The sequence below is a fragment of the Plectropomus leopardus genome, chromosome 11 (assembly GCF_026936395.1).
Source record: "Plectropomus leopardus strain MGB_pleo_1.0 chromosome 11, ASM2693639v1, whole genome shotgun sequence".
Taxonomy (NCBI): Eukaryota; Metazoa; Chordata; class Actinopteri; order Perciformes; family Serranidae; genus Plectropomus; species Plectropomus leopardus.
This window is the reverse complement of record NC_142186.1, coordinates 4,801,218-4,817,554: the sequence shown is the minus strand read 5'-3', so window position 1 is coordinate 4,817,554 and position 16,337 is coordinate 4,801,218. Positions and strand designations below refer to the sequence as shown.

Here is a 16,337-nt window from a genome sequence, read left to right as displayed (position 1 = left end):
GGCACTAATGTTTACTTAGACTTATCAATGAACTGATTAGATTTTAGTGGTCATAGGTCAAAGGTCAAGGTCATTGTGACACCATCTGTCTCATTCTTCTGAACATGATATCTGAAGAACACCTTTAGGGAAATTTTCCAAATTTGGCACTGACATCCACTTGGATTCATGGATGAACCGATCAGAATATGGTGGTCAAAGGTCAAGGTCAGTTTGACCTCACAAAATACCTTTTTTGGTCAGAACTCAAAAAATCATTTGAAATTATTGACAAAATTTCACATACATTCCTGACAGGATAAAATTATGAGTACTTATAATAATAAGTAATTAAATTTTTATTATCCAAAAGTCAGAAGTCAACTTCACTCTGACATCATAATAGTCTGCACTCTCCTTGGGTGTCCACCATGAAACTGTGCTGACTTTATGGATCTTCTTTGCTGCTGTGGGGAAGATGTGTGCGAAGCATCCATGTTTTTACAGACATGGATGTAAACTGTAAGAGAAATTTGACTGGTGTGCAGAGGCATATAGCCATGAGGCAGTAATTATAGTTCTTTTACTGTGATGACAGCAAATAGAGGACACCTGACAAATGCTGTCCTCTGCAGATGGCAGCTTGAACACAACTGTATTGAAGTAACCGACTAAACTTTGTTTTTCTCTTCATGTGTGTGCATGGAAACCTTGCAGATAGCCAACGCCATGGTGAGCACATGGCAGGGTCCGCCAGCAATGAAGTCCCTGTTCACTCGGATGTTCTGCTGTAAGAGCTGCCCCAACATCGTCAAGACCAACAACTTCATTAACTTCCAGAGCTACTTCCTGCAAAAGGTATGTCAAAGAAACAAAATACAGGGACAGGTATACACAAGTAAAGTATTTCACCGATATAAAGAAGGTCCTCACATAAAACTTAGCTGTCTCTGTATATGTGGTTGATAATAATAGATTTTAGAACAGAAATACAGAAATGTCTTTTAAGATTTGAAGACATAGGATTTTTTTTTTTTGTTTGTTTTTTGTTTTTTTTTGTATTTTGGCTGATCTTGGCAATAAAACATACAAAATGGAAAAGATTACTATGGGAATTAGAAACAAATACATTTATTTGAAGAAAGATGGAAGAAATGGATTAAATTTATAACATAATGCTGTTTTTATTTCTATTTTTCTTCTTTATATATCTCACCTACTAACTAAATAATATCCAATGTGGATAAGTACATAACATTACGTTACATTACATATATTTGTTTTGTGTATTCAACTTAAGAAATAAAAAAATGTGCTCTACTGAAGCTCATTGTAGAACTGAGTTATCAAATTGTGTTTCTCCATCTCTTTTGTAGCAGTATCATGTCATGAGAACTGTTTTTTCTTTGCTTTTATGTCAGACGATGCCCGTTGCCATGGCGTTACTCAGAGATGTCCAGAATCTCTGTCCCAAAGATGTCCTCAACTTTATCCTTGACCTCATCAAGTATAACGACAACAGAAAAAACAAAGTAAGGACTCAAATCATTTTACTGATTACAACAATAAATCCCAGTGATACAAATCCTCAAACAGGGATTTTAACTTCTCCGTCTTTTCCTTCTCTCTCTGTCTTCTATCCTCCTCCTCCTCGTGTCTGTCTCTAGTTTTCAGATAACTACTACCGTGCAGATCTGATAGAAGCACTGACCAACTCTCTGACCCCAGCCATCAGCATCAACAACGAGGTGCGGACAGTGGACAATCTGAATGCTGACGTCCGTCTCATCTTGGAGGAGATCACACGGTTCCTCAACATGGAGAAACTGCTGCCGAGCTTCAGAAACACAATCACCGTCAGGTTAAGAGCGCACTGTGTTTACCTATATATGTCTCACAGATGATGTCCTAAAACGTGTTTCCCCTGGCGACTCTTCGTCTCAGTTGCTAGAATTCTAAAATGTTTGGATATTGCTTCCTATAGTGATAAACGTAGTAGAGAACACTTTCTGGTTTCCATCTAATCAGACCATGTTCGCACAAGGATCTTATCTCCATCCACAAGCAGCCACTAGTTTCTTTTAGGAAATTAGGCTTAAGTGTACTTACCATGGATTCTGCCACAATAATTGGACAACAAAATAATTTTTCCTTGTTTTTTAAAGATTAGCCTTTGTTTAAAATGTTATAAAATATTATCAAAGATTGGTCTTTCATATATTACAAATAATAGGGTGCTGCATGCTATAATATCTAAGTGTGTATTTGCATTGATCACTGAATAACTTGAAAAAATGCTTTTTTTTTGTTATTGATGTTGAGATTTTAGATATGGAAGATCATTTTTAGTCATACCAATTTACAGTTTGTCTTTGAAGTTTCCGTTCCCTTTGCCTGTAACAGTAGTCAGGGATTCTCAGGAACCTGAAGAAGCATAGCTTCAGTTTGATGGTAGACTCGGGTTTGGATTATGCACAACAAATATCCATCTGTCACTGTTAGCTTAGCATATAGTATGAAAGAAGTAACAGGTTAAGTTTGTGGGAAAGAAAAAGTGGGTCCCAAATTTGATTATCATTGTATAATAATAATAATAATAATAATAATAATAATAATAATAATAATAATAATAATAACAATATATTGATAGGCAACAACAAGTTGTAAATTATATAGGATTTTTCCAAAAGCAGAGAAAATTGTGTTATTTTGCTGACACAAAAACAACATATTTTTGCATTAATTTTACACCTAACATCATTTGTCACTTCCTCTGCTCCACTCCTTTTCCTCTCTCCAGCTGTCTGAGTGCAATCCGTCAGCTTCAGAAGAACGGTCATATTCCTAGTGACGCGTCGCTCTTCAAGTCCTACGCTCAGTACGGACACTTTGTGGACGTTCGCATTGCTGCACTGGAGGCTCTGGTGGACTATACAAGAGGTAGGACATTTATTGGTGTGCAAGCTGTGGTGAGCATAAACATTTTTGAGAAGCTCACTAATATAGCTCAGAGTTGATTTTTTGCTGTTCAGTCGATGTTAAAGTGTGTTAAAGTGCATCCATCTGTTTGAGAAAAACACATTTGTTTTGATGTATGATGCCTATTTTTTCGACCATTCCATTTTATTTTGACACATTTTTAGGATGTTGAGGACATTCTACATAGTGATGTGTTTTTGTATTCACGTTTGTTGAGTTTCTCTCTCATGTACATTTTTGTCTTTGTGGATCCCGCAGTTGAGAGAAGCTCAGCGGAGCTGCAGTGGCTGCTCAACATGGTCCAGAATGACCCGGCTCATTATGTCAGGTCAGTTAGCAGCCAGCACATATAGAGGGTTCCCATAGATCCTTAAAAAGGCCTTAAATTTCTTAAATTACTTTTTCAAAAGTCTTAAAACTGCTCAGACATGGGGAGTAGGATTTCATGATTTTTTCATGTAGCACTGTAAAGGCTCAAAAAATTGGTTACATTTTATTTTTTGGTGAAATAATTTAATCCTTTTCTAAAACTCGTCATGTTGTGAATCCAAACAGTGGAATCTCACACGCAGAGTGAGAAACTCCAAATTGCCAAAAAGAATGGTCAAAAATGCCTGAAGTTTCCCACTTCTGTTGGTAAACCCAATAGACACTTAAATTATAATCATTTTTCAACATTTGCCACACTTAATCTAACCTTTTCACATCATTTTTTTTGTTACAATAAATATTTGGGCGAAATGAAATTCTACATTTCTTCAATTTTGGCTATTGGAAATTGGTCCTAAATTTAATTCTGAGTGGCATTAGAAAAGTCTTGAAATGTCTTAAATCTGATTTACTTTTAGCTGAAAGAACCCTGCACATATGCACTCATTTAACACGCAGTCATGCTGAACATCACACAGTGTACATGTCTTTCCTCTCATGTTTAAACAGAAGTTAACACTTAGCCTAGTCTAAAAGTAAGAAAACACACAGAAAACAGTCAACATTGAGCACAATTACATCTATAATGTCCAATAAAATGTGGGTTTTATAAGAGCCATTGGAAATCCTTTGTTCATCAGCTGCTGAACCCTCATAGTGCGTGGCTTTTCCTTAACTTGGGAATGCCTTCACATAAAACAGGACTTAAATCACTTTAGAAAGGATTGTCTTTTCAGCAGAAACAATAACAGAAAACAATAACTCTTCCAATGTACCTCTGAGTATGTGAGTGTTCTTGTAAGATAGACTTGACAAAAGTGAACCTGCCCTTTGATTGTTTTTTTTGGTTATCTCAGAACTCAAAAAAAAGGAGAGGTGTGAAGTGCGTGAGCTGCTGACTCCGCCAATACAATGATAAGCAGTCACCTTTCATCACAGGCAAACCTGTGGATTACTCTTGTTGTTCCATAGTGTATATTACCGTCTGGATAAGTGATCATGCATAGGTAAATAATCGGTCTCACCTGCTGTTTAAAAAAGGCTATAGTTAATGTTAAATGACAGATAACATGGATTTTTCATCTTCGTGTTTGCTTGTCTGCATTTCTTGTTTGTTCAGACATAAAATCCTGGGTATGCTCTCTAAGAATCCACCTTTCACCAAGACCACGGACTCCACTCTGTGTAACGAAGCTCTGGTCGACCAGCTCTGGAAACTTATGAACTCAGGTGAGAAGCACACACAACAACATCTTGTTGTCACTGAGTCAGTCAAGCTATGCAGATATGATTGATAAACTAGTTACAGGCTGAAAAAAGGCTGGAGTATCAGGCTGGTTTGAGGTGCTTGTGTCTGAATGTGACCCAACTATGTAAAAAATCATTCACATCATTGTTAACCCTTAGAGACCTTTTGGCACATTTTAAGCACTTTTTGTCCTTATTTTTTTCTATACTTTTTGCTGTTTTCATGCATATGGCATACATTTTGGCAAGATTGTGCAATTTTATTTAATGTTGGAAATTCAAGCTCATGACATTCACACGTTAAGTGCTGAAAATGTTCCATTGAAACCCATTCAAACTGCAGTTTTTGATCTCACAGCCATCGAAGCATAAAAACATGCATCATTTTATTTCTGGCTGTTATTCTGGGCTTTTGCCGTGGAATTTGTCATTTTTTACTATTTTCCACCAGACAACCTAATTTTACCATATTTTGCTTATGGAGAAAATACATGCTATTTCCACTAGGTGCACTGTCACAGTCAGTGTTGCTGCAAATTATTGACATATACAAGGCTGTAATAATAAAAAAAATCTACTTTGCATGTAGTATATTGAAAATAATTAATTCATCTAAAAACACAGTGGCATCGTGACAAAAACCTGGCATTTAAAGGGGTTACAATTCAGGAAATTGGTGAATATTAGATTTTTTTTGAATTAGGACTGATGTTGGTTAAAGAATAAGCTCAGTGAAAGTAGAAAACAATATAATGTAGGATATTTTTATAACCTGATTTTGAAAAGCAACTTTTGTGTGCAAAGTGGTAGGATGAGAGTATTTTACATAAAAAAATAATAATGTAAAAAAATCAACGTTGCTGCTAATAACTGACATATCCCAGGCTGTGAATAAAAAACTCTACTTTGCATGTAGTATATTGAAAATAATTCATTTTTGTATTGTTTTTTTTTTTAAATCTAAAAACATTTTAAGGCTCCATTGTGAGAAATGCTTTTAGCAGCAAAGTGATATGAGTATGTGTAATATTAAAGCCGGCTCTAAGGGATAAATAGATGCAGTTGACAGTGTATGAAGAATGTGGTGAACAGAGCTATGCAATGATTAGAAGATTATTTTCTGGCCAGTCTGTGCACACTGGGTCATTAAAAGCACATAAAGCACCTAATGTCTGTTTTCATCTTGCCTTTGATTCTTCAAAAACATGCCTGATTAAATTGTGTTGGGAGAATTTTGGCAGCATGTTCATAAAGCGAAGAACAGTTTTTCAGTTTATCATTTGGGTTCAGCATTTATTTACCTACAAACAACCTAAACTGTGCAATCAGCATATTTTATTTAGTGTGATTTGGTACACAGTTAGAATAAATCCATTTAGCCTGACAGCTCTCTCCCTGTAGAGGAGGCATGACACTGCAGAGACCTGAATACATTTGTGGGTCACCTAAAAAAGAAACTATTTTGTGATGTTGTAAGACATTTCTTATTCTCTATCAAAGCCAGCAGTGCCTATTAAACATGTCGCCAGAAAAACTCTAAGCAAATATCTTTCACAACAGGAGGCACTCTCATTTTACCAGTTCGCTTCTGATTCCACTCTGGCTTCAGACATCTGAGAAGATTATTTCACAACCTACTGGTGCTGTCTGAATGTTTTTCAAAAACCAAAGTGGCTTCAGAAAGTAATATTTTGCTGTGTCATTTAAAGCACATTTTTTGGATATTTTCTAAAGCATTTCAGGTCCCTCGCTGCACAGCTGGCTCAACCAGTAGGATGGTTTCCATCACAGATTTGTGCAAAACTCGTGACATTTTTGAAATGTCGATAAAACACAGTTGCAAGATGACTGTGTATCCAGGTTTATTTCTATTCTAGCCGCCGCACTAGCTGTCATTAATTCCAATCCAAGGCGACGTAGGCGTGTTATGTGAGTGATAATGGAAAGGTGAGAGGCATTGAGTTATGCGATGCAATAACACCTCTTGCAGCGCCTGCTGCATCATGCTTGTGTGTTTTTCACAATGTCATGTGACTCTTTGTTGTACATCATGTCACCTATAAAAGCTAAAAAAGGGTTTTCTTTGCAGTTTTGCGAAATATGGCTTTTTCAAATCACCTGAAATACCACCTCATACGAGTGTAAAAACTTTTTTTTGGTTTGGTTTTTTGTTCCTTTTTTAAATTGATGTGTTTCTGTAAGCCATCTTTTATATTTGCAATTTCAATTTGTGCAGGGGTTGTTGGAAACCCACTTTGACTTTGAAACTTGGAACCACCAGGGCTCCTCCTTGAGCTGACTTAAGCCACATTCAGTATCCAGAGAGGAAGGGCTTTAGTCAGAGAGGTGACTGAGTTCTTTTTTTCCATCAACAGGGATCAAAGAAAACTAGTTCACCATCCTACTGGTTTGCTAAACATGCTATTGTCACCTAATCTTTTCACACCTGCTCAATGAATTCACATGATTTCTTCTCTGTTGCTCAGTAGTCAGAGGCACGTAGATTGCTGCAGTATCCATTTCAACCAGAACACTATCCAGTAAGGACAGATACAAGCACTGTACCCTTTTTTCCCCTTAGACCAGTCAGTTGTCATCTGACTTCTGTTATCATCTCACTGATGAAAGGAGAACAGATGTCTTTCTGTCTTTCAGATGGACAAAAGCGGAGATAAATTAGTTTCCCTTTCCACATGTGTTTGACTGGACAGACTTCTGTCAGACTGCTAAACCGGTCTGCTGTTGCACAACTCGCTGACACCGATTGAACGCTCTCTGTAATCCTCTATAAAAGATCCAGAGGGGTTGTGAATGAACTCTAAATTAGTCACAGTGGAAGAGTTGGTATTGTGTTTTTCAAATGGGTAATGCAACACTCGTGTCTCAATCAGCTGGTCTCCAGACCTCTACTTTGCTCTAGACAAACCTTGGAGCTTTGCCACAGTTCATCAGTCAGCAGAAAGTCGAGCAGAATTTTGCTGCTCTGTATCACTCTGTAGCACTTTGTCCCCCAGCATAAAACTACATCAGATACATGGCTATAACAGGAATCCCATACGATTTGTGCACATCCTTATCATTGGTTTGAAATGGTTACCCGGCATGCCCGGTCGCTGTACTTCTCGCAGTGCTTGTAGCCTTTCAGGACCTTTTTTTTTTTTTTAGTTTGGGAGATGCCATTGTAGTCACAGCTATTTGATGGGGTTGCTGTTGGCTCTACTGCCCTTCTTGTTCATCCTCATTTTTATGACCTCAGAGAACTCACGTTTATTCTATTTATTTATTTATTTATTTAACCTTTATTTAACCAAGTTGGTCCGATTGAAATTAAAATCTCTTTTTCAAGGGAGACGGGGCTGAAACGTCCGCAGTGAAAACACAAAGTTGCAGACAGAGACACAAGGCGAGACAAAATATAATTCACAAGCACTAAAACTTGCATTAAAAGAGAACTATCTGTGAGACAAAAAATAACTTCCTGGGAGTCAGTTGTACAACCAGGCAGGCTAAAAACTTCAACATCCTGTAGAATCTGCTTCTAAGGCTTTCATTTTAGATTTAAAAACATTTACCGACACCAGCTCCTTGAGTTTCAAGTCATTCGGCAAAAAAATACCAGGCTGAGGGTGCAGAATACCCAAAAGCCCTTTTCCCAGTTTCTGCAGGAATATTTGGGACAGAGAGCATAAAGCGGTCCTGAGAACGCAGTGAATACTGTCCTATACTTTCCTACGTGAGCACATTCTTCACGGAAAGTGTGTTTCGTATGAAGAATTTTGCCTTCCCTCTTTTTCCTTCTTCATTACCTTCTTATTTTTTTATTCAGTAATGAACTGAGAAAGTTTAACATCTACTTTTTGGTGCTGTGCCTCACTGTATACGCACGCAATTCTGCCTTCTATTGTGTCCTCAGGTTTCATTATTTCTGTCTTTTACAGGGGGTCCTATGTGCCTTTCAGCTCACTAACCAGGCCGTAACGCTTCAGTCTGCCAATCTAAATACACACCGTCTCAAATCACAAATACAAGTACATGTTCACAGTTCCATATTCCCCAAGACCATGGGGCTATTAGTGCACCGTGTTATTTCCTTTATTGACTTACAAGCTTGAAGGATGACCAAAAATATTGATGATCATTATTTCCTTTGTTTGTGGGTTGGTCAGTGTGGGTGGCTGTAGGACAGCCTGACTGAGCTGCCAGTTTAAATACAGAGTGACCAGAGTGTGGTAAGCTTAAATGCTATGTTTTGAAAATGTGTTGGTTGTTTTATTCCTCTTCCCCCGTAACCCCAAAGCCCCCCACGTGTTAAACACACACACTCACACAGGATGATGTTTCACTGGCTGAAGGTCAGCGCTGTAAGAACACAAACTCCGAGTGCTTTCTGCTGCCGTTAGAGTCATTTATTTCAACCTTCTTTTGAAGCCGCAGTCCACCCCCCATGTTAGGCGCCTTCGGATTGTCAGCTTCAGCAATATTTTATATGTGATTCCTTCCAACTCTCAGCACACTGCTGCTCAAATGACTCGTATAATCATGTAGTTAGCTCTAATGTCATTGAGAGCTAATGATCTTGTTTTTACTTCACATTGTGAGAATGTCAAATACAATGTGTGGTTCAAAAACGCACAGCTCAGGATAAATGGCTGGGGTATAAAAAATATAGCTTAGACTACGACCTTGTCTGAAAACTTTAAGTTTTGATAGCTTTCCCAAATGTCCTCAATCAAAAATGGGGTTAAGAGCCTGCCATTTTCTTATATGAACTGGACCCAAATGTTCGGCTATTCAAGTATTTGTGAATTGGGTAGGTATTTGTTTTTCAATTTAGGCATTTTGATTTTTTTTTTTTTTTTAAGAGGACGAATGCCACTTCAGTGTTTGTGACCCTGCTGCTGCGCCTGTCGCACACACTAGGAGAGGAATGATTTTACCCAACATTATTAACAGGTTTTTTGAATGAGTGGAGCCATTTCTGTGTCGGTGTGAGCAGCATCAGAATGCAAACACATGAACCCCCCCAAAGCTCACCCTGAGGAGCCCATTCCTTCAGCACAGAGCAGGTGGATGTCGATATCTTCCAAATTAAGGACAGTTATTATTTCAGACACACAACAAAATTTAACGGACCAATTTAGAACACTGGACACAGATTGTTGTATTGATAACTGTCAGGTTTTTTTCTAAACTTTGCCAACTGTAAAGTGTCACAAAGCTGTCAAACAGTTGGAGGGACACCTGTCCTTCCCACGTAACACTGAAGCTCTGTGGCGCTCTGTATCGAAGTGCACGGTGTTATGCCTGATATCAGAATTTAAGAGGTTGCCTAGAGTATACAGTATTCTTGTCTTTTCATCATTAATATCATCTATAAAGTTAAACTGTATTTGAGAACAAACTTCAGACTTGAAAGGCTAAATTTCTCACTAAAATAGGTGCTGATTGGTCGATCAGATACACGCGGATACAACGTTCACACCATTGAACTTCAGTATTGGCAAGACTAAACAGTTAAGATGAACACGCTTGAATTTGTTGGAACGTCAAGAAGAAAAGAAGACTGACAGCACAGACTGAGTTTTATGACCACCTTACACCATACGATTGAGATCAGGGGAGACTGCACTAACAGTTTTTGTTCTGACATTTGTCTGCTACAGTGAAATTGCTTGAAAAGTTGTTTGGTGTAAGGTTGACATTACATAACTGCTCCATTACAATAAGCCTTTAGTACTCATTTCTGCTTCACTTTACTTAACCAACTTTACATTTTGTTTTCTCTCTTGTCATCCCACACCTGCCTTCCACCTCACCCCTTCCTTTCTCAGGTACCTCCCATGACTGGCGACTGCGCTGTGACGCTGTGAACCTCTACTACACGCTGTTTGGTTTGACTCGACCCTCCTGCCTGCCCCTGCCAGAGTTGGGCCTTGTGCTCAACCTGAAGGAGAAGAAAGCTGTCCTTAACCCCACCATCAAGCCTGAGCTGGGGGTCGGCGCTGTGATGGACACACCTGCCAGTATAGGCATCCACGGTGTTGGCATGAGCTACGCAGCTGTAAGTCAGGACAGTTAGTCTACTCTAAATACAAAACGCACTTTATGAAATGCTGACTGAACTACATTTAAAGGTCCTATTTGTGTATTTTGTATTTGACCAAAAAGTGTGTAATTTCAGCCACTTAAAGACATACTACATCAGTGGTTTCTGTGCTAATAGTGATGTAATCAGCGAGCTGCTCGGTGGTCTTTATTTCCCTCTTTTTATGAATGCCTTTGATTTACGAGTGCAACATTAACATTTTCAGATGCCACACAGATCTACATGAGAAAAACTGTTATCTTAGGTTGGATCTATGTAATTATGGCTACTATAGTGCTGCCAACAGTATTTGGCTGTATCTCTTTCCCATTGCATCACCATTGTACCCAGAATCCCTGTTAAAGGGAAGTTTCTGTACGTTTGAACCTATTTTCCCATGTTTCTGTGTCTAAGTGACTAATGGAGATAGTTTAATGGAGAGTTTTTGAAATCAGTTTGTTATTCAGAGAGAGTGCTGCAGATGCAGTGGCTAAACAGACTACAATGTAATCCCTACAGGCAACTGACAACTTCTGTCTGCTGAAAGTGCTTGTTTTCGCTACAGACAGGCTCAGGTTTGTATTTTCAGCATGTGACCGCATCATGGAACAGACCGGTGAAACATATTTCTTTAGTTTAGCTTGATCCGGTCTGGTTGTTATTGTGTGTAACAACCACATTGTCGAAATCATCTAAATATTCTCTCCATTTGAAGACCAAACATGATTTCCTGTTAAGTGCTGAGGTCTCTCATGCACATGTGTTAGCTGAGATCTTACTGCGCATGTGCTAACTGAGGTCTGTGTGTCTGATGCTAGGCGGTCTTATTTTGGACCGTATAAAATACATAAAATACGTCAGTTAATATCCCACTCAAGAACTTTAAACTTTTATGTGAAGAAGGGCTGCTAAAAATTGGCTAAATGAGTGTACAGAGAGTCATCACGTCAAGCTGTGCTGAACATGGCTTTACAGTGTTGTGCTGGTGGCGAGATTAAGTCATGTGGCCCTTTTGATGAGGGAACCAGAGCGACACTAACTTCCACATCTGCCTACAGAAAAGCGTCCTCCCTGGGGCAGTTAATTGGTGCAAACCTGTAGGTTTTCAGAGCATTGCAAGCACATTTCAAGCAGTTGCAGGTTTCAACTTGTCTCTTCACAAATCTTTGGTTTGAACTTGGCTTTACATTAGTCTTCTCAAAATAAATGCCCTTATTGGTTTTATACGCACCATATGGATGTTTTGCCAACTCGCACTATTATTAATGTTACATTTATACAAAGAAAAATGAGTAAGTCATGCTACATATTGAAGTTTGTTTGTGTCTGCCAGGTGGATGAGGAGCCAGATCCTATTTCATTAGGAGTGTGCGGAGTGGGCCAGCCCCCACAGGGCCTGAAGAGGAAGGCTGAGACCCCTCTGGGCTCCCCCCCAGAGCCAGGACAGGTACTGCAGCAGCAGGAGGAAGATGGAAGAGGGGGACGCTTCAAGATCAGGGTAACAGCAGCGACAACTCTGTAGTTTTTACAATGCTCATGTGCTTTGCTCGTTACTGCTTTTCTCAAATCTTTTCTTCTCCGTTTTGATAGTTTTATTCAGGCTAATCATTTACGAACTTCTGTATAACCCTTTGAAACCTGGAGTGACATCACTTCTTCTGTTGCTTTCACTTCTCACACACTCACATACTCTCACACACTGTGTTGTGATGCCTTTCATAAGTATTAAAACTTTGGTAATTAGCAACTTGGTAAGAAATGTTCCGCAAATTACAAAAAAAATAGTAGATTTAGATTCTTTTTGTTTTTTTAAAGCTGCCTAAAGAAAAAAGCTTGGGAAAAACTATATTTCTAATTATCATAATTACATATTTTAAATTATTTTACAAAATTATTATACATGTGGAAGCACTCATTTCCTTTTTTTTTAAATTTTATTTTTAGGTAATTTTGTTATGCTTTTCATTTATTTCTTGCAATTCGTGGGGATCATTTCTTTTGTTGCTCATTGCCCTATTCCCATGATTTTTAAAGAAATTAAGCCAGCTTGCTCAGGTTTCAAAAGGTTAACTGAAATCTGCCATGTTTTGTTACAATAACATCTCTACTATCTACAAAGACAGAAATAACGATATTATGTTATTGGTGTTAATCTGTAGTTCAACACAATGGAAGATGAAGATATTGATATGGAGACGGTTCACGATAGTCAAGCCTTCATTCACCATCATCTCAATCTGTTGGAGAGACCTTCTACACCAGGTAAACACACACAGACAACATTTCCTCCATCATTCCAAAACATCAATAAAACTATACGCACTCACTCTGGTAACACTCTCACTTGTCTTCTCTCTCGTTTTAGGTAAAGAGCCACCGTCAGTCGAACAGTCCATGCTCTCCATGCCTGCCACACCGGTGCCGTCCTTTTCCAAAGAGACCACCTGTTTGTCCTCCAAACACAGCGGCGAGCACAGCCACCACCATCACCACCACCACCACGAGCACAAGAAGAAGAAGAAGAAGCACAAGCACAAACACAAGCACAAGCACAAACATGAAAGCAAGGACAAAGAGAAGGACCGAGAGAGGGACAACTCACACGCCTACAGCAACAGCCCGGCCAGCGGCAGATCTCTGCGCTCGCCCTCTTTGTCTGACTAAACGTCTGAAGGAAAATATGATGGACAAATGCTTTTAGCTCAGTTAGAGTTAGCAGTAGCAGGCTTGCTTCCCTGTGAGCAAACAGCCACAAAATGAAAAGCAAAGCTTGTTTAGTTTATCTAAATATTCATTACTCAGTGGTATTATCGTACAGGTAGAAAAGGATGCAAGTGTTGTAACCCTCAAATAAATGGCAACAATGGATTCCTCAGCAGAAACAGCCGTCCATCTTGGCTTCAGAGAGGAAACAGAATTCTGAACTGCACTGTAAAATCTGACAAGTCAGTCTTACTTAAAATAATCTTGGAAACCGATTGCCTTGAAAAAATTAAGTAAATAACTATATATCTTTTTTATATTTACTTAATATCAGATTTTTAGGTTTACTTCAAATTTAGCTGTACTTACTTTATTTTATGATGTTCCAACTTAAAAATGACAAGTGGAATTACCTTGTTTTAAAGTGTAACTTTAGTAAATCAAGTTAGTCTGACTTTATCGTGACAAAGAGGGTTTTGGCAATGAAAAAGTTAGGAGATCTGCATTTTCTGTTTTGTTAACATGTTTAAGGAAATAGAATTATGACTGACTACTTTGCAACCAGCAGCATACAGATACTGTATATAACACATGGTTTACCGAAGTTGCTAAAAGTTAAAAATGTTGGTTTAATTAAACTTACTTGTAAGCTGCAACAACTTAACAGTATTTAGTAGATAAAACTAATTACTTGAAATTTAGTTATTATTTAGTATATTTTAGTTATATATATTTATATGTTTTGTGAAGTTGTTTCAACTTAAGTGATAAGTGAAATTACCTTGTTCTTTCTAAGTGTCAGCAACTTCAGTAAACCAAGTTAGTATGACTTAACTTTTGGCAATGACGAAGTTAGGAGATCTGCAAGTTTTGTTTTGTCAGAAAATACAAATATGATTAACTGGTTTGCAACCAGCAGCATACAGATATATAGCACAGCACACTTGGTTCACTGAAGTTTAGAAAAAATGGTTTAATTGAACTTGTCATTTTTAAATTGCAGCAACTTCACAAAATGTAAAGTGTAAAGTAAATATGACAAGATTTTCAGTAAACCTAACAATTAGATATAAAGTAAACATAAACTAATAATAATAATTATATTTACTTACATTTTTCAAGGCAATCAGTTTCCTAGATATTTTTAAGTACAATCAATACATGAAGAGGCTTTAGTGTCTTTAAGGTAGACCCTCCAGAGGCGCCCGCGTATCTTCACCCTACACGGACAGCAGATTTTTGACACTGCTTCCAATCTGTCTGAGGCATGCAACCACACACACCTCTCTCCACAAGCAGGCAAATACAGTCATAGCTGACCTCAGACACTGGCCCCCTCCACACATACCACTCTGGTGTGCCTCATCCCCACAACTCAACTCCAACATTCAGTGAGTGGCTTCTGAGGGGAGATGTGAGTGATTGTGGTGTGGATTAAACCATTTTGTCTGGATCAGCCTCCAGTGTCTTAAACATCCTGCAAATGACCTTTCCCTGTTTGCGCGCAGATGAAAATTAAACAGAGGAATTTCCTGTACAAAGTTAATTGTACAAGAGAAACTCAAGTAATACTAGTGGGCTTTTTAAAAAAGTATATAAGTATTTTGTTTCCCAACTGTCATCATTGACGATAAAAGATACTTTTGTATTCATGAATGTTTTAACTAGATTGAATCCAGCTCTTCTGAGGCATTTATTGCTGGGTTTACACTGGCTCTGGTTCTTCAGTTTGATTAGGTGGTTTTAACAATGAAAAGTGCATGCAGAATTCAATATTCCCCATTTAGATAACCAGAAGGGTATCCAATTTGTAATCCAAAGTGTTAAAAAAACGGTTTCTTACTTATTAAGCCTCATAAATAAATCTTCCCTTGCATGAATTAGACAAAAAAGGCAAAGTGTGAACATTCATATAAAGGTTCTTGACGTCGGTTTAATAGTCCCTGCCAACATTTATTCCAATTTAGTGCTTGTGAATTATCCTGTGATTCCTTGTCTCCGATGTATTATGAGATTTCACCTTATGATAGCAAATTCCAACCTGTTAATCAGGTGTTAAAAATACAAGGGCCACTGGTTTATTCCTCTTGTAAACACATTAATCGACTGGAAGCTATAACATAATATTGGTCTGTAGTATGTACAGTAGATACATTGAGGAAAGAGAGATAACAGTTTTAGTACAATTCACAAGCTCTATGAAAAATTAAGGATTTTCAACCTAGGAACATGGGTCTGATTTTTTCTACATTATAATTTTGTTTACTTACTTTTCATTCTTTCTTTTTTATAATAAATTAAATAAAATCTGTTTTCAAATATGTATTTATTTGTGCCAAAAGCAAAACATATTTATGCCTTAGTGTAAGATAGGCTACAACCACTTTTTTGTCCTTCTTTTGGCGTTTTTTTGCCTTTATAGATAACACAGCTCAGAACAATAGTACAGGTGGGAGAGAGAAGGAATGACACAAGAATGAAACTTTTTCTTTCTTAAAAATGCATGTGTCCCTTTGTATCATTCTCTGTCCCCTCTCTACATTCTGAGGGGTTTTTTCTGGGTTTGTAAACAGTGTGGGTGAAGCTCTCCCAAGAGTTCTCTCCTCAGCAGCAGTTTGTGACTCCTTGGGTCGATAATTGATCTGTCAATTTGTTCAGAGCTGATCAGATTGATGGATGAGGGGATCAGCAAATTGTAAGTGAATGCAAACCCAGCAGAGTGAGGGGTTGTTTCACTTTCACTGCGCCTCAGATTCTGCAGCTCCATCTGTGCCCAGAGTATTCTTTGCGCTCCGAGATGGTGGTACTATATACATACTGTACACTGTATATCTAATCTATTTGTGCCGGCAGATGCTTTAATCGTAGCAGGCTTCCACAACTAAATGAATGTGTGGGAAATCCTGAGCAGCTT

The 16,337-nt window shown here is 38.1% G+C and overlaps 1 protein-coding gene across 4 annotated transcripts in view; it reads left to right on the top strand.

Moving 5' to 3' along the window:
* Positions 1 to 15,748, top strand: part of taf2 (TAF2 RNA polymerase II, TATA box binding protein (TBP)-associated factor) — a 42,251-nt gene extending 26,503 nt beyond the window's left edge. For all 4 annotated transcript variants that reach the window (XM_088084989.1, XM_042490669.2, XM_042490668.2 and 1 more), the window contains exons 19-28: positions 697 to 837; positions 1,401 to 1,511; positions 1,647 to 1,840; positions 2,780 to 2,919; positions 3,217 to 3,286; positions 4,508 to 4,617; positions 10,467 to 10,696; positions 12,054 to 12,218; positions 12,880 to 12,982; positions 13,086 to 15,748. In XM_088084989.1, coding sequence (XP_087941115.1) covers positions 697 to 837; positions 1,401 to 1,511; positions 1,647 to 1,840; positions 2,780 to 2,919; positions 3,217 to 3,286; positions 4,508 to 4,617; positions 10,467 to 10,696; positions 12,054 to 12,218; positions 12,880 to 12,982; positions 13,086 to 13,384 — 1,563 coding nt within the window. In that variant the 3' untranslated portion in view covers positions 13,385 to 15,748. The remainder of the gene's footprint in view (positions 1 to 696; positions 838 to 1,400; positions 1,512 to 1,646; positions 1,841 to 2,779; positions 2,920 to 3,216; positions 3,287 to 4,507; positions 4,618 to 10,466; positions 10,697 to 12,053; positions 12,219 to 12,879; positions 12,983 to 13,085) is intronic.
* Positions 15,749 to 16,337: the final 589 nt, after the last annotated feature.